The 20,123-nt window shown below is 62.2% G+C and overlaps 3 protein-coding genes across 34 annotated transcripts in view; all 3 read right to left on the minus strand.

Moving 5' to 3' along the window:
* Positions 1-5,200: 5,200 nt before the first annotated feature.
* Positions 5,201-12,437, minus strand: GMPPA (GDP-mannose pyrophosphorylase A). Of its 23 annotated transcripts, none has more exons than XM_026002091.2 (14): positions 12,331-12,437; positions 11,446-11,506; positions 11,223-11,320; positions 10,191-10,294; positions 9,753-9,939; positions 9,341-9,400; positions 7,941-8,071; positions 7,270-7,284; positions 6,747-6,881; positions 6,541-6,638; positions 6,336-6,382; positions 6,033-6,125; positions 5,771-5,939; positions 5,201-5,500 (listed from the first exon to the last, which is right to left on the minus strand). In XM_026002091.2, exons 2-14 carry the CDS (start codon positions 11,483-11,485, stop codon positions 5,400-5,402), a joined length of 1,278 nt encoding a protein of 425 aa, XP_025857876.1. In that variant the 5' UTR covers positions 11,486-11,506; positions 12,331-12,437; the 3' UTR covers positions 5,201-5,399. The 23 variants fall into 23 exon arrangements, with proteins under 23 accessions (XP_025857876.1, XP_072597655.1, XP_025857875.1 ...); XM_072741554.1 differs by having other exon boundaries at positions 11,446-11,500; positions 12,299-12,384; XM_026002090.2 differs by having other exon boundaries at positions 12,299-12,379.
* A 742-nt stretch (positions 12,438-13,179) lies between these two features.
* Positions 13,180-15,431, minus strand: SPEGNB (SPEG neighbor). Its single transcript, XM_026002045.2, has 5 exons — positions 15,299-15,431; positions 15,053-15,180; positions 14,252-14,559; positions 13,565-13,706; positions 13,180-13,405 (listed from the first exon to the last, which is right to left on the minus strand). The coding sequence occupies exons 2-5, from the start codon at positions 15,178-15,180 to the stop codon at positions 13,267-13,269; spliced, it is 717 nt and encodes a 238-aa protein (XP_025857830.1). The 5' UTR covers positions 15,299-15,431; the 3' UTR covers positions 13,180-13,266.
* A 2,148-nt stretch (positions 15,432-17,579) lies between these two features.
* SPEG (striated muscle enriched protein kinase) overlaps positions 17,580-20,123 on the minus strand; it is a 59,012-nt gene continuing 56,468 nt past the window's right edge. For all 10 annotated transcript variants that reach the window (XM_072742069.1, XM_072742067.1, XM_072742075.1 and 7 more), the window contains 3 exons: positions 19,350-19,425; positions 19,003-19,152; positions 17,580-18,673 (listed from right to left, as the gene is read on the minus strand). In XM_072742069.1, coding sequence (XP_072598170.1) covers positions 18,481-18,673; positions 19,003-19,152; positions 19,350-19,425 — 419 coding nt within the window. In that variant the 3' untranslated portion in view covers positions 17,580-18,480. The remainder of the gene's footprint in view (positions 18,674-19,002; positions 19,153-19,349; positions 19,426-20,123) is intronic.

Genomic DNA, 20,123 nt, shown 5'->3' on the forward strand with positions numbered 1-20,123 from the left:
CTACCCCGGGCTCAATGCATGTCCCTAAATTGCCCTGTGATCCACCAGGGTCACAGGGTCATACTCCCCAAACGTACCGGCCTCCCTCTACAGCCCAAATCACACCCTCTTTCCTGCGGAGGGAGGGCCGGGCAGGAAGCCTCCGAAGGAATGAAGTTGGGGGGATGCGGGGGAGGGGAGTTCCAGGCCATGGGGAAGTGGAGCAGCAGTTAACTGCGCTCACCCCCACCGGCCCCACGCCAGCTGTCTCCAGTCTCCAATCGTCCCCAGGTCCCCATCATCCAGACTTCCAGACCCCTAGGAATCCGGTTATGCTTGGTGGGAGTCCCCTCCCACATCCCCTCTGCCCACCCTGTGCCTCCCTCTGCAGTCTCCCCTGCCCCCCTACACCCCTTCCCCTCTGGCCCCCCGTCCTTTCCCCCCTCCCTCTCCCCGCTCCCCTGCTTGCCTCCCTCTCTGCCCGGCTGCAGTTGGGTGATAATCTCCCTCATTTAGCCTCCCGGCTGCTTCCCCGGCTCATTGCCCAGCTGGTCCCTGGGGCCCGGCCCAGCTTCTTCCCCACCCCCACCCCCAGCCCTGCGCCCAAGCTCCCCGTCCCCTCCTGGCTTCCCCCACCTACTCCCCTGGGACCAGCTGCCCCCCTGCAGTGAGCATCAGGGCCAAGTGTGCTTGGCCAGGGCCGAGCTGGGTGTGAGCGGAGGGGGCGGGGTGCGTGAGGGACGTGGGGTGGGAACCGGTGTGGGGCGCGGGAGAGGCACGGGGTGAGGGGGCTGCAGGACCAGGCTCCCTCTGCTCTCCACTTGTCCCCATTCCCCAGATTTGTTCCCAGTCCAATTCTCCACCCACCGCCACCCCCTGGAGGGTGGACAAGGCTCCCCATGGCGGTGGATGGACCACAGGCAGAGTGGCGTCTGTACAGCCAGACGAGGCAGAGCATGGGAATGGGGGGGCAGAAGGGGGGCAGGTAACAGGGAGGCCAGGAGGGCTCTGCTGGAAGGGGCAGATTTTATTTGGGCAAGATGCCCCAAAGGCAGACCCGGAGGCCTCCCGTGATCCAGCCTGGAGGACCCACGAAGGGAGCCTCCAAGGTCCTTCCTGCCACCACCCCCTCCCCTGCTTTGGGACTTCGCCTGTTTTCCCAGCAGAGGGACCCCCCACGTGGCCTGCATTTGCCCCTTCTCACCTTGTGTGGGCCCCAGCCTCCCCTCCTGGGTGGCCCACTCCTAGATGACGTGACCCCCAAACTCTTAGCGTTCTCCTGCAGAGTCCCCAGCCTCCCCTGCTCCCAGAGGGGACACCTCCTTGCCACCCCTCCCAGCCCAGACACCTGTCCCGGCCCTGGCTCCGGTGCGGTGCGGACCAAGGGATGAGCTAGTGTGGGACAGATGTGGGCGGGAAGGGACGAGGTGGGGGGACGGAGGCCGGGACTGGGCCAGGCCTGGCTGGTGAGCGAGCAGCGGTGACAAACGGGCTGTGCGGGGGCCGAGGGGCGGGGGGCGGACGGCGGCTGATTTATCTGGGTTATTTATGCCGCGGACGAGGCAGGAGAAGCGGTTAATGAGAGTTCCAGCGAAGGGGGTGGGGAGGCCGGGACGTGATCTGAGGCGGCAGAAGAGGGTTAGCGTCCCACCGCCGCGCCCTGCCCCCCTGCCGGCCCGCGCTCCGCACCCCTGCCCTGCCCTGCCCGGGGCCGCCGGCCTGACCCGTCCCCTCCTGGGGACGCCGAGCCGGGGCCACATCACTGGGGCTGAGGGGCACCGGGCCCAAGACCCCGGGCGGCGAGCCGAGGAGCTGGAGGGGACCAGGGAGGAGGAAGGAGGGTGGAAGAGGAGACCTCTTGGCTCCGCAGAAAGTGCCCAAGTCTGGGGGGCCGTGGGGGCGGGCTGGGGGGCAAGAGACCAGTGCGGGGGTGGGCGGGCGCCCGGCGAGCTCAGGGCAGAGCCTGGGGAGAGGGCAGAGGGCACCGGGGTGCAAGTTTGGTGTCATCCAGGGGCCGTCCTGGGGGCCTGAGAGGCAGAGACGGGCTGGGAGTGGGGGTGCTGGTCAGAGAGAAGAGGGAGCCGGGGAAGGAGGGGGAGAAGATCCAGGGAAGGAGGGGGAGAGGGCTTTGCAGCAGTGAAAGCTGCTGGGAGCAGATAAGGCGGCAGAGCAGCAGGAGGGATTAAAGCTCCGAGGGGCAGGGGCGGGGGCGCGGGCGCGCGCCGGCCGGGGTGGGGGGCTGGGAAGGGGGCACGACGGACTCGGGGCAGGGGCGGCGAGGCCTGGCAGAGAGCGGAAACGGGGGGCTCCCGGCCGGCCCCCTCCCCCGGGGACGGGGACTTCGTCGTCCCTGGCGACCCCCGCGCCCGCGCGTGCGAGGGTGGCGGGGCCCCGCGGAGGGTGCCCGCTGGGCGGCCAGAGAACCGGGCCCGCGGCGCCCCCTGGAGGCGGCCCGGGGAACGCCGTGGCGGGAGCCTCAGTCGGGGGCGCGGCCCGGGCGGTCCCCCCAGCGCCCGGCCCCAGGCAGCGCCTCCGAGGGGCGTCCGGGCGCGGAGGGGGGTGCGCAGGGGCTCGCCCAGGGCTCGGGCCCTCGCCACCTGCCCGCCACCTGCCCCGGAAGGTGTGCGGCGCTGGGGGGCCCTGCTCCCTCCACCGGAGCCGGGGGGGCGGGGGGCCGAGGCAGCGGAGGGGAGCCCGCCGGGCGGGGAGGGGGAGGAGGGGCGGGGAGGGAGCGGGGGCGGCGGGCGGGGCCGAGTAATTGCGTGTTTGTCAGTTCTCCCGTCGGCACCGAGGCAGCGCGTGCGTGGCGGTGGGTGTAGCTGCGCCTCGAGGAGCGTGTCTGTTGGCAGAGGTGTCAGTGTGTCTGTCTCCGGGGTCTGGGCTCTCCTTGGCCCCCGCCCTCCCCTTTGTGTTTTGGGGCGCGCGGCTCTGGGCACACCCAGCTGTGCTCCGTGCTGATGCGGCAGATGTGGCGGGGCCCCAGCTGTGCCTGCTTCCCGGGGAGGGGGAGGGGGCTGCAATCTGCTCCCCCGATAATGGCTGCTAAGCGCCGGGGGGAGGGGACGCAGACGGGGGGGGGGGCCGGTCAGCCCCGCCGGGGGCACGGGAGGGCGAGGACGGCCCCGCCCCCACCCGGTCCCGCCAGCCTCCCCCCAGGCTGTGTTCTTGGCTCGGCCTCTCCCCCTCGCTGGCTCCTGAAGCCCATCCAAATTTCCCTCCAAGCTCAGCTCAGTCCCCGTCCCAAGCCCTCCTCCCGTCGCCCCATCCAGCTCGGTGCCAGGGACCTGCCCCCCCCTCCCCAGCCCCCAGCTAGCTCCCCCTCGCTGATTTTACAGAATAATCTTTTTCTGGAAACCTAAAAAAGCACTAATGGCAGGAGCGCACCCCTCCCCCGCATCCCTTCCCCCGCTCATCCCCCATTTCCCACCCCGTTCCTTTCCTTCTCCCTCCTCAAACCCTTTGGGGGCCAGCACCCTCTTAGCCCTACAGGGCCGGTGAGCACCTAGAGGTGGCGGAGAAGGGGGCCCCCAAATCCTGGGCCCTGAGCTGTGCCCTCAGAGGTGGATGGGGCCTAGGTCCTTCCTGGGGCTGGAGAGGGGTGGAGGGTGTTACAGCCCCTTCTGAGACCCCCACCCTCGCTTGAACACACAGCAGGGACTCCATCAGCCTGATGGGAGGGGGCATGTTACAAAGATCTCAGCTACACTAACCACCCCCCACTTCAAATGCTGACCCTTTCCCCTTCCAGGGCCTCTCCCCGCCCCCACTGGGCCTAGGAGGGGGGTCCCGGGGGCCAGGGCCTGACACAGACTTATTGGATTTCACGGTGTTTTGCTGAGAAAATAATTAAATTATCATATTTATGATGGAGCTGCCATGGCCTCTGCCAACCACTTGGAACAGAAGGGTCAGGATTGGGGGGAGGGCAGAGAAGGGACCCAGTCCCTGGCCCCGGAGCCCATCCCTCTCCCGGCTTCTTCCTTAGGGAGTTGACCCCAGGCCCAGAGTAGGCATCTGCTGCCCCCTCCGAACCCCAGGCAGATAATGGAAGGCCTGGGCTGGAGGCAGGGACAGGAGGTGGGAAAGAGGCTGAGTGAGTCAAGGCAGGTTGCGCGGGCCAGGACGGCTAAAACCCGGCTCCTTTCCCGCAGGCTCTCACACGGGGCTGGGAGGTCACAGCAGCCCAATCCCCCACATACCCCTCAGCCCAGCTCCTGAGAAAGCACCTCCTCCTAACTGCCCGGCTGCGAGGCTATGAAATCCTGGGCTCTGTCCCAGACCCTGGTGCTGACAACAAGGTCCCTGCACCCTGCCGCCTGCCACCCCAGCCTGCTGCCAGGACCCCCTCCTCCCTCCTACCCACACCCTACCCCCCCCATTCTCTTTGGGTAATTAGATTCCTCTCAATTAGCAGATTACGATCATTACCAGCTCATCTGGCAACCAAGCTCCGCACCCACAGCTGGGGAAAGGGGGGCACCCAGAGGGGGCACATGGGGGTCATGGGCAAACATGATAGATGGTTGGGTTTCTCTGGGGCTCCAGGAATGTGGAGAAGACTGAGACCTCCCAAAGGGCAGAGCCAGGGCGGTGGGAGGTGGCCAGCACAAGGGCCCCCCCACTGCGCTCTGGGAGGGTCCGGTACCAGTTTAGGTCTGCCCCACTGGCCAGGGGAGTAGGAGACAGACACCCACCAGGCCTCAGGCGGGGAGAACCCCCACCCCGCCAAAAGCCAGGCTAGGAGCAGATGGAGCTGGCAAAGCGGAAAACAGGCTGGGGCCGGGCTGGGCAGGAACTGAGGAAAGCAACCACCGGGTGATCCAACAGCAGGCCTGTGGCGCTCAGCCGAGCCCACCGCCAGCACCCCGTGGCCCTACCGGAATCCTTCACCCTTCCTTTCAGGATCCTTACACTCGGAGCCCGAGCCAGGCCCAGTGAAGAGGAACAGGAAGGCGGGCAAGCCGGCAGCGCAGGGGCAGGGGTGAAGGCAGGGGCCAGACAGGCTGGGAGCTGGGAGCCGGGAGCCTCGGGGGGCCTTCCTCCCAAGCAGAGCCCACGAGAGGCTAAAGGCAGTGGGAGGGGGAGATTCACCAGGGCTCCAGATTCATTATTCATGAGCCCGCAGCAACGACTCCAATTTAAATGCTAATGTGGGGGGGCCTGACTCAGCTGCCCCCCTTCCACCCTCACCCCCAGCCCAGGCACAAGCCAGAGTCCGTGCTGGCTCCAAGGTTCACCGGGGTTTATTAGAGGGTGAAGAGGCCAGGAGTCCCCCGGCCACCCAGGGCGCTCCTGGCCTGTGGCGATCCTGCCGGGCTTCCTCTCCTCTGGTCCTCCCGGATGGAGGCCGGCCAAGCAGGCGGCAGCCTCAAGGGGAGCGGCTGGGAGTTGGGGGGTGGGGGCCTCCTGGCAGCCCCCCCTCAGAGGATGATCTGGTTGGTGAAGCTGCGGCTCAGCTCCTTGTGGGGCAGAACAATCGAGTTCAGGATGAGCACCTCAGCTGGGATCCGGACCCGGCAGCCTGCAGTGGGGACCAGGAGGAGACCATGGGGAGGGGAAGGCCAGAGGCAAGGAGCTGGGGCCACTGCCATCGGGCAGGAATCCCTCCCTGCCCATCTGCGCCCTGGCCTCGTGCTCCCAGCCTGGCACACGGCAGGCACTTTGTACACGTTTGCTGAAGGAAGAAACAAACATGCACTCGGGTATGTGTGCGTGTGCACGTGCGCGCACGGGCAACCCCCACAGGGCGAGGCCATCACCTGCGGAGTCCCAGTTCCCTGGGAAGCCGTACCTAGGATGGTGATGGCAGGCAGCAGCTTCCCATCCTTGAAGAGGCTCTCACTGTCCATGTGCGCTCGGGGGTCGTTGGGATTGGGGTCGTTGGGGGTACCCTCCACACGGGCCCAGCGCCCCACGGTGCTCCCCCAGCCCACGATGGTGTGCAGAACACACGTGTGCTCCTACCAAACACAGTGGTATGAGCACATGGAGGAGAAGGGGCAGCAGCAGGGAGTGGGGGGGCGGGGTGGTCGTGCTGCTTGTGCAGCTCCTACCTGCAGCGTGGCTCCATGGAGGACAATGCTCTCGCGGAGCCGCACACCCTCGCCCACGGTCACCCCCTCCCCAATGGAGACGTTGGGGCCCAGCTGTAGAGAGAAACATATACCCTAAGCCCTCAGGGCCTCGAAGAAACCCTAATCCAAACCCAAACCCCTTCACAGAACCATAGAACCGGCAAGGGGGCAGAGACTTGCTTGGGGCCACACAAGGGGCAATGCAAAGCAGAGCCCAGCACTGGGAGCTCAGAAGTTCTCGGCACCAACCCACCCGTCCCCACAGCCTGGCCCACCACTTACCACTGCCGACGGGGCCACCTTAGCTGTTGGGTGGATATAAACGTTTCCTAGAAGCAGAAGAGAAGATCTGGGGGCGTTGACCCCAAACCATACCTGGTTCAGTGGGGGCAAGGGTTGGGGCTTCACCTCTGAATCTGAGGTCAGCAGTCATGGCTCAGAGGGGGCTGGGGGCAATGATGAGGAAGGGGGTGTGGGGGGGGAATACCTCGGATTCGTGGACCCCCGGGGGTGTGCTTGGCCAGGCGTTCTGGGTGCGTGAGCTGGTACTGGCCCAGGTAGAGGCGGGAGGCATAGAGCGCTGAGCTGGGGGGGTGGGGTCACAAAGTGGAGCAGGGGATTCAGGGCCCAGCAAGTGCCTACCCCCGAAAAGTCTCAATTCCCAGGTGCCCCAGCCACCTCAGAGAGGCATACCCTGCAGACTTGATCTGGCTCCAGATACCGTCAGTGAGGTGGACGTAGATCTGGCCCTGCCCGGCCAGGGCTGAGAACACATCCTGCTCCAGGCGGATGGTGCCGGCCCCTGGCCACAGGCCCGAAGAGTCCTCCCTGGCACAGAGGAGATGCAGACATCAGTTCCCCAGCTGAGCCCACCTGGGAGGCCACCACCACCGTGTCCCAGGGATAGGGATCTGAGGGAAGCCCACCCCCTCCCTCTCCAGGCCTGGCCAGATCTTCTCCAAAGGGATGCCCATGTCCCAGGAAACTCTCCCCAGTGGGCTTACCCACGTCACCCTTCCACCCCGAGCTGGGGTGCTATCCCAGGGGATCCCTGGGCATGGACCCATACCCCAACTCTGCCCCGTGTCCAGGGAGTTCACCCAGATATAGCTTCTCCCCCACCCCCGCCCATTATCCTTTCTCCCCATCCACTCCTCCGAACCCCACCTCTTGTCACCCGCCCTCTCACGGGATGGAATGAAACACAGACACTCACCCCGGAGGAAGACAGCTGGTGAGGGCAGAGACAGTCACAGAAAGAGAGGGAGAGAGAGAGATGGTAGAGATGCCAGCTCAGCAGAAACAGACAGAGGCCAGGAGAGATGGAGAGAGAAGCAGAGATGGATGGGAGTGAGCGGGGCATGAGATGGGGAGCTAGGGGGGAGGCGGGAGCCAAGGCCAGGACCTGGGGGGGGAGCAGGGTTCCCAGCTGACAAGGAGGACCTGGGGGGGGTGGGGGACTGTGGCCAGCAGGGCTCTGGGTGCTGCGCTGTGGTGGGGGAGCCGCAGCCTGACAGTGTGTGTGTGAGTGTGCGTGTGTGTGTGTCTCTCTCTCTGCAGGTCTCTGCGCCTGAGCGTGTGTGCGCCCAAGTGTGTGTGTTGCCGTCTGTTCTGAAAGACGTCTCCGGGACACTCAGGGCTTGAGAGAAATGGACCAGAAGGGGAGTGGGCAGGCAGTGACAGAGGAGGAACTGGGATGGATAAGGAAGAGGGACAGAATGAGGTTAGAAGGGGAGGGGACAGGAAGGCTTGGCTGGGGATGACAAGTGGAAAGGCAAAGGGAGGAGGAAGGTGAGCAGGTGGAGAGGGAGCCTGCGGAGCCTGGGGGCGGGGCTGCTGTGACTGGGGGGACAACTTGGGGTTACAGGGCCCTGGGGCCCGCCTCACAATTGCCCATCCTGCTGGTTCCGCTGGAAGACATCCCGAAGAGGCTTCAGGGCTTCCGGGGAAAAGAGGTAGATGCCACAGTTGATGACGTCACTAACAAACGTGCTGGGTTTCTCCACGTAGTGCAGGACCTGAGGACAAGGCAAGGTTCCGCAGAGGAAGGGCCCCCGTCACCATCCCCTAAGACCTTCCAGGTCGCCAGGTACTCCCGGCTGTCGTCTTCCTAAAATGCAGAGTCACTGCCTTTCACCTTCAGGTAAGTCCCAACTGCCTGTCTTTTCCCTCCCAATCCTCCTCACCTCCCAGCACCCCCAGGACACTATTCACTGCCATCGCATGCCTGTGCCTGGGAAGCCCTTTCTCAGTGATTCATCTGGAAAACTCAGCCTCCGAAATCCAGTCGACATCGCCACTTCTCCGTGAGCCTGTGCATGCCCTGCCCTACAGTGAGCTTCTAGGTCTGGGCAGCCCTGGGCTCTGGCCACACCTGGCCGTGACCCTTGTGTCATTTGCAATGGTTGATTTTTGACTGTCGTTCCCACTGACAGGGGTTCCTGAGAGGCAGGGATTACATTTCTTTAGCTCTGTTTCTCTCACATCTAACTAGTGCCTAGTATAAAACTTGAAAAAAAAAAAAAAAAAGACACATATTTGTGTGTCTGTTTAAGTGTATTTTGGGGGCCCCTGAGTGCTCAGTCGGTTAAGCATCTGCCTTCGGCTCAGGTCATAATCCCAGGGTCCTGGGATCGAGTCCCGCATTGGGCTCCCTGCTCAGCGGGCAGCCTGTGTCTCCCTCTGCCTGTGTCTCTGCTTCTCTGTGTCTCTCATGGATAAATACGTAAAATCTTTAAAAAATAAAATAAAATAAAAATAAAGCTTGAACAAATAAAAGGGCTGTGTGAAAGTCATTAGGCTCAGGGGCAGGGAGTTTCACAAACAAGGACTGAGACCCCTCTGCCTTACTGATGACGCTCCCACCTCTGTAATTCTCGGGGCCCTGTATGGTTTCCCGCCTCTGTGCCTTCGCATACCCTGTTCCCTCTACCTGCACCGCCTTCCCGTCCTTCATCTACAGGAATTTAACTCAGCTCTGGCCTTGCCTCCTCCAGGGCGCTCTCCCCGCCCCCGCCCAGGCAAGGCTGGGGTGGGCCTCCTGCTGCATTCCCTCAGCACACTCACTGTGCATACATCTCCGGGGCGCTGCACCCATGGAGATTAACGTTACCCTTTGCTCTTTGCCAACCTCTCTAGAAAGGATAGAAGATGAACAACCAAGGCTATGCCCCACCTGTCTGACGGCACTGGAGCCCACCAATAGCACTCCAGCCTTCTCCGGAGGCAGAGGGGCGGGGGCATGACGACACAGAGTGAGACCCCTGCCAGCCGGGTCCCTCGCTCACCTCGTGCGTCTGCGGGTTCTCTACAATGCAGCCGTAGTTGAGGGACTGTGTCCTGTTAGCCTGAAAGACAGACACGCCACAACGATGACCTGCCTGCTCTAGGGCAGCAAGGTCTGTTTTCTTTCTTTCTCTCCCTCCCCTAGAGCACCTGGCACGTATTTCTGCCACTGACAGGCCTTCCGCAGGGGGAGAACTGACAGCTGCCCTCCCCCCTCCCTACTTCCGAGCAGCCAAAGGGCTCAGGGGCTCCGCCGCCACCTCCGCTACGTGCTGGGATTTCTGGCACATTTCCCTGTCGATGCCCATTCCCACTCCGACTCTCTGGGCTGCCCCTGCCTCCCTGACACTCTGCATTCCAAGGACTCCTCCGGATCACCCCCTTTGCACCCTCCAGCCCTCCTGGCCCCCTCACCGTGGTGCCAAGCAGCAAGAAAGGGTGAGGCTCGCGTCTGTAGGCAGCCAACATGGCACTCAAGGGGAAGTCGGAGCAGACGTCAGCGTTGAGCACGAAGAAGGCCTCGGGGCCCCCGGCCAGGATCTGGTCCCGGAAATGGTAGAGACCACCTCCTGTGCCCAGGGGCACAAATTCCTGCAGGTACCTGTCCCCCCGGGGACCCCAGAACCAGCTCAGTGAGATGGGAGGAGGCAGAAAGCATGAGCCTGAGCATCAGACCCCTCCTGCTCCCAGAAGTACACTGGCTGGAGGCCAATGTACTCAGGGATTCAGAGATGCCCGAATAAGACCCCTCCTAGCGTCTAAGGGTGCAGTCTGCCAAATGCCGACTCAACCCCCTCACGAGAACTCTGAGGCCTCGGGGTCCCACACCCTCCGAACCCGCCATATAAACACCTGACAGGAAGGTTAAACTCCTGCTGGGCAGCCTCTAGAAACCGGGTAAGGGCTTCATCAGGTTGGTAGAAGCCAATGAGCAGAATCTCCTGCATCCCAGGGACCTGAGAACAAGGGAAGAAGTTGGGAGGATAAAGCCTCTGACTGGAAGGAATGTTGGTGGAAACCCCTGGTACTGGCCCCTGGTCCAGAGACCACAGTTCTGGTCTGAGCTGTGGGGCCCCTGGGCACTCACGTTAGCACTCTGGCCTGTGTCTTCCTCCAGACAAAAAGGAAGTGAGAGGAATCTGTCCCTAATCTTTCAATCTTTTATGATTCTGTGGTTCCCCCCAGCCCACCCTGTACCTGAGGATCACCCTAGGAAAGATTCTGCTTACCAAGCTGCATGCGAGGATAACCCATTCATCCCCCCCACCCCGCCCCGTATTTATTATCTGTCAGTCTGCGCTTGAGATCAGCATGAGATAAGGGTACCATTTATCAAGTGCCCACTTTGCACGAGGCACTTTACGAACATCATCTCTAAGCCCTGCACCCCACAAAGTAGGTTGAATCACCCCCATTTGATGAGTAAGGAAACCAAGGCTCCGAAAAGGTGAGGAATGTACTCAAGTCCTTATAGCAGAGGCGGAGACTGGCCTCAGATAAAACCTTGCCTGTCCCAATGCCAAAAGCAATAAAGAAATTAGCTCTACCGTGAGCAAAGGTCTGAGTTCGTGCTTTGCTATCATTTCAGGTTCCTCAGGCTACAGCTTTAAATGGTCTCTAGGATTCCTGCCTGATCTCACAGTCCATGCTTTAAAAATAGGAGTGAAATATGAAGAAGAAGAGGCCAGATGAGAGACCAGATTAGCGAAGACAGCAGGGCAGCTGCACTGCACAACTCCGGCGGACACCATTCACGCTGTCATTTATAAATGGTAATCCCTGGAGTTATGCCTGGTGCGAACAGGGCACGGTTGGAAGGGGGGGAAATACAGCATGAAGGAGACAGCGGGACGGGAGGCGGGAGCGGGGAGCCTGTGGGGTTACCTGGGCACAGGCCTCAATGTGGTGCTGGATCATAGGGACCCCCGCCACTGGAAACAGGGGTTTGGGCACCTCAAAAGACAAAGGCCTGAAGCGAGTCCCTGAGAAAGGAGAGAGAAGCACATTGCAGCTTCCCGCCTCCCTCTGCCTCCAACCCCCCCCCCCTGCCGCCCCCCACAGGGCCATTCCAGCCCCACCTCCCTACCCCTTTCCCTGGGCTCCTCACCCTTTTGAGGGCCTCCAATCAGGATCACAGCTTTGAGCATGATGGCAATTGCTACCTAAACCTCAAATCCCAACAGAGAAATCAGGCTCAGATCCCACAGCCCAGCCCGGGGAACCCCACTCGCATCCCAAGCAAACCCCAAACCCTTAGAGGGCAACACTTAGCCCTCTCACAGGATGTAAATCCCAAATTCGATATAGTCCTTCCTCGGACACAAGCCTCCCAGATCCCATACATCTCAAATCCCAACCCAGATTCCAACTGGCCTTAAAACCCCACAGGGGTTGTTTCTCCTAGTTCCTGAGATTCACACCTTGACACAATTTGACCCAACAGACTTCCCTCTGGCCATAAACAAATTCAGCAAGCTCAGAAACTCAGCAATAGATCTCTTAGGTCCCCAACTTCAAAAAAACCCCAAACTCCCTGATTCCCAACTGTTACATTCTTAGGCTTACAGACGCTAAGCCCTGAATCCCAACAGTGGGCCCTGACCGCTGAGTCTCGGATCCTGGGGGAGCCCCAGCTATTTAACTGCAATCCGGGGAATGAATCCCAAGCAATGAAGTTCACGCCGATCGGCACCGATGAATCCCAAGTCCGAGCAAAACCCCTGCAAATGCTCGACTCCTACACCCGACCTCGAGGCGGCGGACCCTGAGTCAAGGGCTTCCCTCGGCAGCGCAGACCCGGGATCCGCCTCCCCGCCCGCTACCGGCCAATGGGCGCTGAACCTGGATTCGGGGGCACAACTGACTCGGTCTCATCCCCCTTAGACTCGCGGAGCCAGGGGCGGCGGCACTAACACGAGGGACCTCGGAAGGCCGGCGGGGCCGCCGGGCCCTGCCCTCACCCCTCGGGCCGCCCCTCCGCAGCAACCTTTACCACTAGCACCCTCTATGCCAGCTCTGCAGCCCGCTTGCTCCTTCCGCGCACGTGTCTTCTCGCGACTCGCGAGAACTGCCCCGCGGAGTATGCCGGGAATGGTAGTTCTGACGATCCTGTAGTTTCCTGTAGCCGTTCCGAACTACACGAGAGGAGGGAGGCGGGACTTATGGGAGAGCAGGGGGCGTGGCCAATGTGTCTAGGGGGCGGGGCTAAAGAGAAAAGGGGTGGGGCCTAAGAGGCACAGGCTTGGAGCTACGAATCGGACCCTGAACTGTCTAAACTGGGCCCAGGATGGGATCCCTGGGTGGCGCAGTGGTTTGGCGCCTGCCTTTGGCCCAGGGCGCGATCTTGGAGACCCGGGATCGAATCCCACATCGGGCTCCCTGCATGGAGCCTGCTTCTCCCTCTGCCTATGTCTCTGCCTCTCTCTCTCTCTCTGTGACTATCATAAAATAAAAAAATAAAAAAAAAATGAACTGGGCCCAGGAGTCGGAGAGTAGGATCGGGGTCACGGAGAGGCGGGCCCAGAGACGAGAGGGGGTGTGGCCAGCCTCGGGGTGGGCGTGGCGAGGGCGCGACCCGCCGCGAGGGGGTGGGGCTTGAGCTACGCGGAGAAGGAGAAGGCGGAGCCCTAAGCTCCCGCGCCTGCCCCGCCGGGAGCGAAGGAGCCCGGACGGCGAGAGCTTAGCTCAGGTTTCCAGTCTGTGCGCTCGAGCACTGGGCCAGGCCCTCTCCAGACGTTCCGGCCTTAAGGCTCCGCGACCTTGGTGTGTGCATCAGGAGGAAGCGTGGGTGCGAGCGCAGCGCGGAGGAAGCGGCGTCCGCAAAGACCAGACAGGCGGAGGGTCAGAGAGAGCAGCTTTATTAAGCAAGACGGAGGAGGGTCGCCCACCCCGGGGCTGGGAGCCAGGGCGAGAGGTCCGAGCGTTCCTTTCAGGCCACGTCCACGCGAGCAAAGCTCTGGTCCATGCCCAGGCTGTTCTCCACGTACACCTCGTACTTGCCGCTGTCCTCGGGCGTGGCCCGGCGAATGGTCAGCGTCGTGGTGGTACTGCCGATCTCGAAGAACACCCTGGCGGGAAGAGGGGGTGCGGAGGGCGCGCCGCGGTCAGGTTACCGCCCCCGGGGCCAGGCCGGTCAGCCAGCTCCGGGCCTGCCTCGCCCTCCCCGCCCCCGGCCCGGCCCGGCCCGGCCCGCGAGGCTCGGCCCAGCGGCAGGTCCCCGCCCTCGCCTGTCATCCTCCTCGATGTCCTCCCCGTCCTTGGTCCAGCCGACGTCCGGCGCAGGCTCGCCCATGATCTCCGCGGTCAGCGTCACCGTGGCGCCTTTGCGCGCCTTAGTGTTATCCGGTCCCTTTTGAATCTTCGCAGGGACTGGAAGGAGGGAAAGGGCGTGCGACCCGGCGAGGGTCCTTAGGGGTGAGGCGGGGCAGGGGCCTGTTCCCCCGGATAATACCCGGCCCTAAACAGGAGATGGATCTAAGCTCGCAGTGGGACATTGGGCAAGTCTGGCCTCTCTGGGGTTTCATTTCCTGCGCCGTTACACCGGACTCGTGGCAGCCCTGCTCCCTCCCACGGTGGGATGAGCGCAAGCCCGGGAGCGGGGTACACCTCTCGGTGCCCCGGAGTCCGCTCCGGGCAGTGCGCAGCCCCTGGGTGGGAGCCCGGACACCTGCGCCCTCCCCTGGCTCTGCTTCTGGCTCGCTGTGACCTTGGGGCGGGGGAGTCGGGGTGGTCGGAGCCCACAGCGGACTTGCAGTCCCGGGGGGCGGGGGGGACGGGGTGCTGAGGCGGGGAGGGCTAGCCAGGCCCCCCGGCGCCTCCGGGACTCGGCCAGGCCCAGCGGGGAGCGCGCGCGCCGCGGGGAGGCGGGGGGCGGGGGCGCTCCGCGGGTGCAGCCGCCGAGGGGGCGCGCGTACCTTCCACGAGGATGCGCGCCGAGTCCGAGCACTGGCCGAAGGGGTTGGTGACGTTGATGCTGTACTGGCCCAGGTCGGCCAGCTCGCCGTCGCGCACCACCAGGGCCACCACGTCGGGGTCCTCGAAGACGTAGCGATACTTGGGCCCGTCGCGCAGCTCCTTGCCGTCTTTGCTCCAGCGGATGAACGGGTCGGGGAAAGCCGAAATGCGGCAGGTCAGCTTGGCCGCGCTGCCCTCGATCAGCACCACGTCCTTGAGCGGCTCCAGCACGCGTGGCGGCCCCTTCTCGCGCAGCTCCTTCCGGGACCTATCCGAGAGCGAGAGCGCGGTCAGGGCCCGGGACCGCCCCCCCCCCGCCCGCCGCCCACTAGAACTTTAAATGTGGGGGTGGGGGGCAGCCCCAGGGGCGCAGCGGTTTAGCGCCGCCTGCAGTCCGGGGCGTGATCCAGGGGACCCGGGATCGAGTCCCAGGTCAGGCTCCCCGCATGGAGTCTGCTTCTCCCTCTGCCTGTATCTCTGCTTCTGTCCCTCTCTCTGTGTGTGTGTGTCTCTGTGAATAAATAAAATCTTAAAAAAAAAATAAATGTGGGGGTGGGGCAGGAGGGGCCTGCTCTTGAATTGTTACCCTGAAGAGAGGATTTACTCTTGTCGGCCACCTTTCTGCACCTGCTCGCAGCTCTCTCCTGAGTCCAGTGACCCCAGCGGGTGGCTAACACTGCCCAGCGCCCACCCACCCTCACGCAGCACTGGCTTTCTGCAGCTCCAGCTCCCCTCCTCCTGACGGTCCCAGGCCCCCTCACCTGTGGCCCCGGTAAGAGGCCTGGATGCGAATGGCCGCTTTCTGGACCTGGGGGTCGTTGATATCCAGGGTACATCCCCGAGGCGGGGCCGAAGCCGCTGGTTTTTTGGCGGGAGCTGCCTTGGACATCTGGGGAGTGCAAAACAGACATGGGGTCTAGGCTGACGCAGAGACTTTGACATTCAGCCTTTCCCCTGTCAATTCAGAGCATCCCGGGGAATGGGAACGTCTGCGAATAGGGACTCACCGCGGTCGGGTGGACTTCCGGACTTGGGTGGACTAGCTGGATAGCAGGTGGAACAGAGCCCTTCGGGAAGGCACAGTAGGAGCACGGGCAGGTGCTCAGCCCAGGGCCCTGGTTTTATACATCGCTCTTCTCCTTGCCTTGTTTGGCGTGGTTGCCCCAAGCCCCCCAGGGACCCCAGCCCCACCCCCTGACCCAAGCCGGGGCTCCTTATTTAGCCTGAGGATGTTTGGGATGCTGGCTCAGCCGCTGGGGCAGGCCCGAGGGGGAAACCTGAGCAGCTCTGGGGTGCACTTCATGTCAGCACCCGGACAGCTGGGCAGCTGGATGCGGCCCCATCCCCTCCCAGGGCAGGGGGTAACTATCCCACTCCTGGTAGTCCCAGACAAGGGCCCAGGCTGGCAAGAGATTCAGCTCCCCACTGGAGCAGCTTTACCCTCTGGGTCAGTCCCCAGACAGTTGGACAACATGCCCTTCCCTGGACACTGTCAGTTAAAGGGAGCGAGTTTTGTGAGGTGTCCCTGAATGAAGCCAGAGTACCGGAGGGACTTCACTGTCCATCCAGCCAGTCATGAGGGGGCAGTGTGGCTGTCAGGACCCATCCAGAAGCCTTTACTCCCCCAGCCCGCGGAATCCAGGCTTGTCATTCCTGCACTGTGCCCCCTGGCGGCAACCTGAGATCAATCTAGAGAGGATGGTAAAGATTTTTGAGAACAGCATCGGGTCCTACCACCTAGTCCCACTCACTTCCTTCCATGTGACACGATAGGGTCTGACTGGGCTGGGTCTGACTGCCCCCGGGGATGGGCATTAGTACTGACTCTCTAGTTCTAGGTCTGCCCAAGCCCCTTTTGGGTCGTAAACTAGTAGACAGGGGGCATGAGACTGTCTGGGAGAAGAAGGGGTTCGGTTTGCCCCCTGGGACTTTCCTGGAGTCCCGGCTACCAACCTAGGGCACCAGATGGAGTCTTGCTTCCACACCTTGTAACTGCCTGCCCAGGTGTAGAGCACTGTCACCTTTTGATCAGAGCAATTTTGACACAGCTCTGCTGACATAAATTACCTTTGCTCCTCCGGGTTTGGAACAAGCAGTTCACATGCCATTTTCAATGGAGATGGGAAGGGAGCTCAAGATCAGAGTGGGGACGGGAGAGGAATTTTACCATTTATCAAGATATGAGTTCAGGCACCTCATTTTTATATGAAAACACTTGCAGTGAGTAGGGGATTAAAGATTCTCACAGGCAAACTGTATATCTTCATCGCTAAAGTGACAGGTGGGCAAGACGTCCCTCTAGTCCCTTCCAGCTGGCTTGAACAGCCTGTTATTTTATGATGATGGGGCTTGCCTCTTCCCTGGGGTCCTGAGAAGCCACAGAGGCTGGGCTGGGCCAGGTTGGGCAAAAGGGTGTTTGGGCCAGAGCCAAGGGACCCTCAACCTCAATCAGCAACACACCAGCACTAGCCCTCTCCGCCCCGGGTGGGAGGAGACTGTACTCCTTTCCCTTTGCCAGGAACGGAGCTCCCAAGCTGGGGGAGAGGCGGGAAACAGCCCCCTCCCTGGACACAAGGAGAACTGGCTCCCCCCTCGCCTCCACCTCTGGGCAGGACAGCTCAGTTGTAGGACCCAGTAGCCAGTCTGTGGTCTTGCAGGGGAGCAGCTGCAGTCAGGCAGCCGTAGCACCCATCAGACTCCCTGGCATGCCACGAGGACAGGGATGTCCAGGTGCGTGTGTCCCCTGGCTCTAGGAGATGCTCGTCTGTGGCCCCATCTCAGCAGACATAGCGACCAGAGCCTCGCGCAGCTGATGCCCCACGTGCCCCGATCGGTGCTCGAACACCAAAGCATGGAGCTGGAGCTGTCCTGGTTTCTTCTGTGGTGCTTCGCCCCGTCATCGCGATCTCGCCAGTCATCATGATGAAACCCCTCCTGCTCCGGGGCCAGGACCAGAGCCAGCCTGTCTCCGGGCCGGGACCGCGCCAGCCTTGGGGTGTGGGCTGGCGCATTCCAAGTTGCAATGACAAATGTGAAAAGAGGTGGGGGCCACCAGAGTCTGGTTAAAGCGTAGTGGTGGAGTCCTGCCAGGCCTTCAGAAACTTCTGGTGCAGAGGCAGAAGCCCCTCCTCCCTCTAGGAATGAAGGAGAGGTGAGGGCCCAGCAGGGTCAGGGTCAGGAGCCTTGTTAAAGCTCTCACTGGCTGAGAGAAGGCTGAGATGCCCTCGTGCTGGCACCCCCGGCAATCCCGTACCCCCAGCCTTCCCTTCCCCACAGACCACACGTAGGTCCTGCTGCTTGCCATTTTTATTTTCCTTGTGACAGACAAACAGCTGCACAGACAGCTGGATGGCTGGGGTGAGGGGATGGTCTGGACAACACGGGCAATAGGAATTGGATGGAAGGGAAATTTCATAAAAGTCAATAAATAAATAAATATGAATGGGAGGAAGGGCGAAGGCCACAGGGGGTGGTGGGGACCTCCTTGGGCCAGCACAGAGTGTTCAGAGCTGCATCCACTGGGACAGGGGGAGGACAGGAAAGCGCTGGCTGCAGTAACCCCTGCCTCCTGACTCTTCCCAGCCCTCCAGCTTCTCCTTCTGGGGATGCTGGCAACTAGCCCACCCCTCCCACCCAACCTAGGTCCTCTCCCCCCACCCCCACCCCGCCCCACCTCACTGCCCTCCTTCACATGCTGGCTCTGGCTCCCTAGCACTGTCTCCATGTCCTGTCCCTGCTTCACCAACACTCACTCCCAGCCCGTGGCCCCGACACCCTGGGCTCCTTCCTTTGCCTCCTCTCCAGCTCTTCATACCTTTCCCAGTCCGTTCTCCCCCGGACACACCGTCGCTACCCCCAGAAGCTTCCTCAAGTCTCCTCTCCCTACCCTTTGGCTTCTTTTCCTGACCTCTCACCCGTTCCCTTCTTGCCCTTCCTGCTCCTCTGCTCCCGCGCCCTCACCCCACCCAGCCCAGCCCATGGGTCTCGCCCTCAGGCTCTGGCCGGGGTGGCATCGGCAAAGCCCGGGGCCTCTGTCCCTGCAGGTCCATGAGGTAATAGCCCGGCTGGATGTTGCTGCTGGTGATGTCCGAAGCCCCGGGCCCACCTGGCTCTGGATGGGCCCTGGAATGTCCCGCGGCCGCAGCGGAACCCCGAGTGGAAGCCCGAGGCCGGGCTGTGGTCCGAGCCACTAGGGGCTGCCCGGGTAGGAGCGGAGCAGCACCTTGTGACGGGTGGCAGCCTCGGCCCGGCGGCGCCGCTGCTCGCCCAGAAACTCCTTGAGCCGGTTGGTGGTGAAGGTGAGCGTCTGGCGGCGCAGCTTCATCAGGTAGGCGTCCTGCAGCCACGGGTGGGCCAGGCAGTCCTGCAGGGAGGGCCGGCTCCTGCCAGGCCCGGCCAGGGCCAGTGAGCCTGGAAGGCTCTGCCTCCCGCCGACCCAAGTCCCAGTCCCATTCACAACCCCATGCCAGGGATCCTGGCCAACTTGGGCTCAGTTTCCCCATCTCTGGAATGGGGAAGGTGATTCGGCCTACCTCACAGGGCTTTAGAAGCACCAATGGTGGGCTTAGAACAACCACTTAGTGATAGCAACAGCGGTATATTAGTGGTGGCCAGGGAGGAATTGGGGGATCTTTGGCTCGGGCTTGGGATTCTGAGGCAGCAGTGGGGGGCAGGTAATGCTGGGGGGGTGGCAAGCTTGGGGCCTACTCACCAGGGATGTACTGAGAGGACCTTTCGTAAGAAGAGTGTGGCGCTTTGGGAGGTGTTGGGGTAGAGCTGGAAGGCATCAAAGCGGCCCCCCACAATCCGAGCCTCTGTTTCCTGGGGGTCTGGCTCATAGAACGGGGAGCGTCCACTGAGCCTGTTGTGGAGACAGTTCAGTTGACACATGTGGACTGTAGGTCAGCTCACAGCCCCAGGGGGACGTCGGTGTGGGGGTTCAGAAGGGCACAGTGCTCAGAGACAGCTCTACTGCATGCCTGGGCTCCGCACACGCGCCATGTTGGGGAGGCTGAGAGGGACAGGGTAGAGGCGGAAGGTGCGTCCTAGGGCACTCACATGATGTAAGTGAGCACGCCTGCTCCCCAGATGTCTGTGGCAGAGCCGATGGGTTCTCCCTTCACCATCTCAGGAGCTGACAGGAGACAGAGGCCAAGCTGAAGCTTCCTGATGGCAGGGGAGTGGGAGAGACAGGGGAGGCCCCTGGGGGCTTGAGGAGCGGGGCAATGCCCACCCAGGTCACGAGACCCTGGGTACAACCAAAGCAACAAGCCCTGGACCCAGCAGGCCGGATGGGAGTGGGGGTGGCCCCCGGGGGGAGATGTGGGCCACCTGAGGAACCAGCCCAGGTACTGAATGGTGGGGTCCCCAGAACCGGGGAGGAACAGTTGGGTACTGGGGTCACTAGCTCCCTTAGATCAGCACAGAGGCAGGACACCCATTCACCAAGATCATGACCAACCCCACGGCAAAGAGCCTTGGAGATCCGCCCAGCTGGTTCTAATCCCAGGCTGGTGCCTTCTAGCTCTGGGAGGCTGGCGAGGACTACACCTGACTGGCTCTCCCACTTCCTCATCCGTGAAGGGTGGCTTGTAGAGTAACGCCAAGGAGGAGAGCTAATGAACGTCAGGTACTTAGTAGGTGGCTAAAGGGTAGCTGGTTTACCTTACTTATGTATCTGTTAATCATTGACTCTGTCCAGTGTCACCAAACCCTGGCTCTACCATTTATAACCGACATTGGACAAATACATAACCTCGCCACGCCTCTTTTTTGTCTGTAAAATGAGGGTAACGTTATGCCAGTCTCCAGGGCTATCCTGAAGGTAAACTG

Source organism: Vulpes vulpes, chromosome 16, assembly GCF_048418805.1.
Source record: "Vulpes vulpes isolate BD-2025 chromosome 16, VulVul3, whole genome shotgun sequence".
Classification (NCBI taxonomy): Eukaryota; Metazoa; Chordata; class Mammalia; order Carnivora; family Canidae; genus Vulpes; species Vulpes vulpes.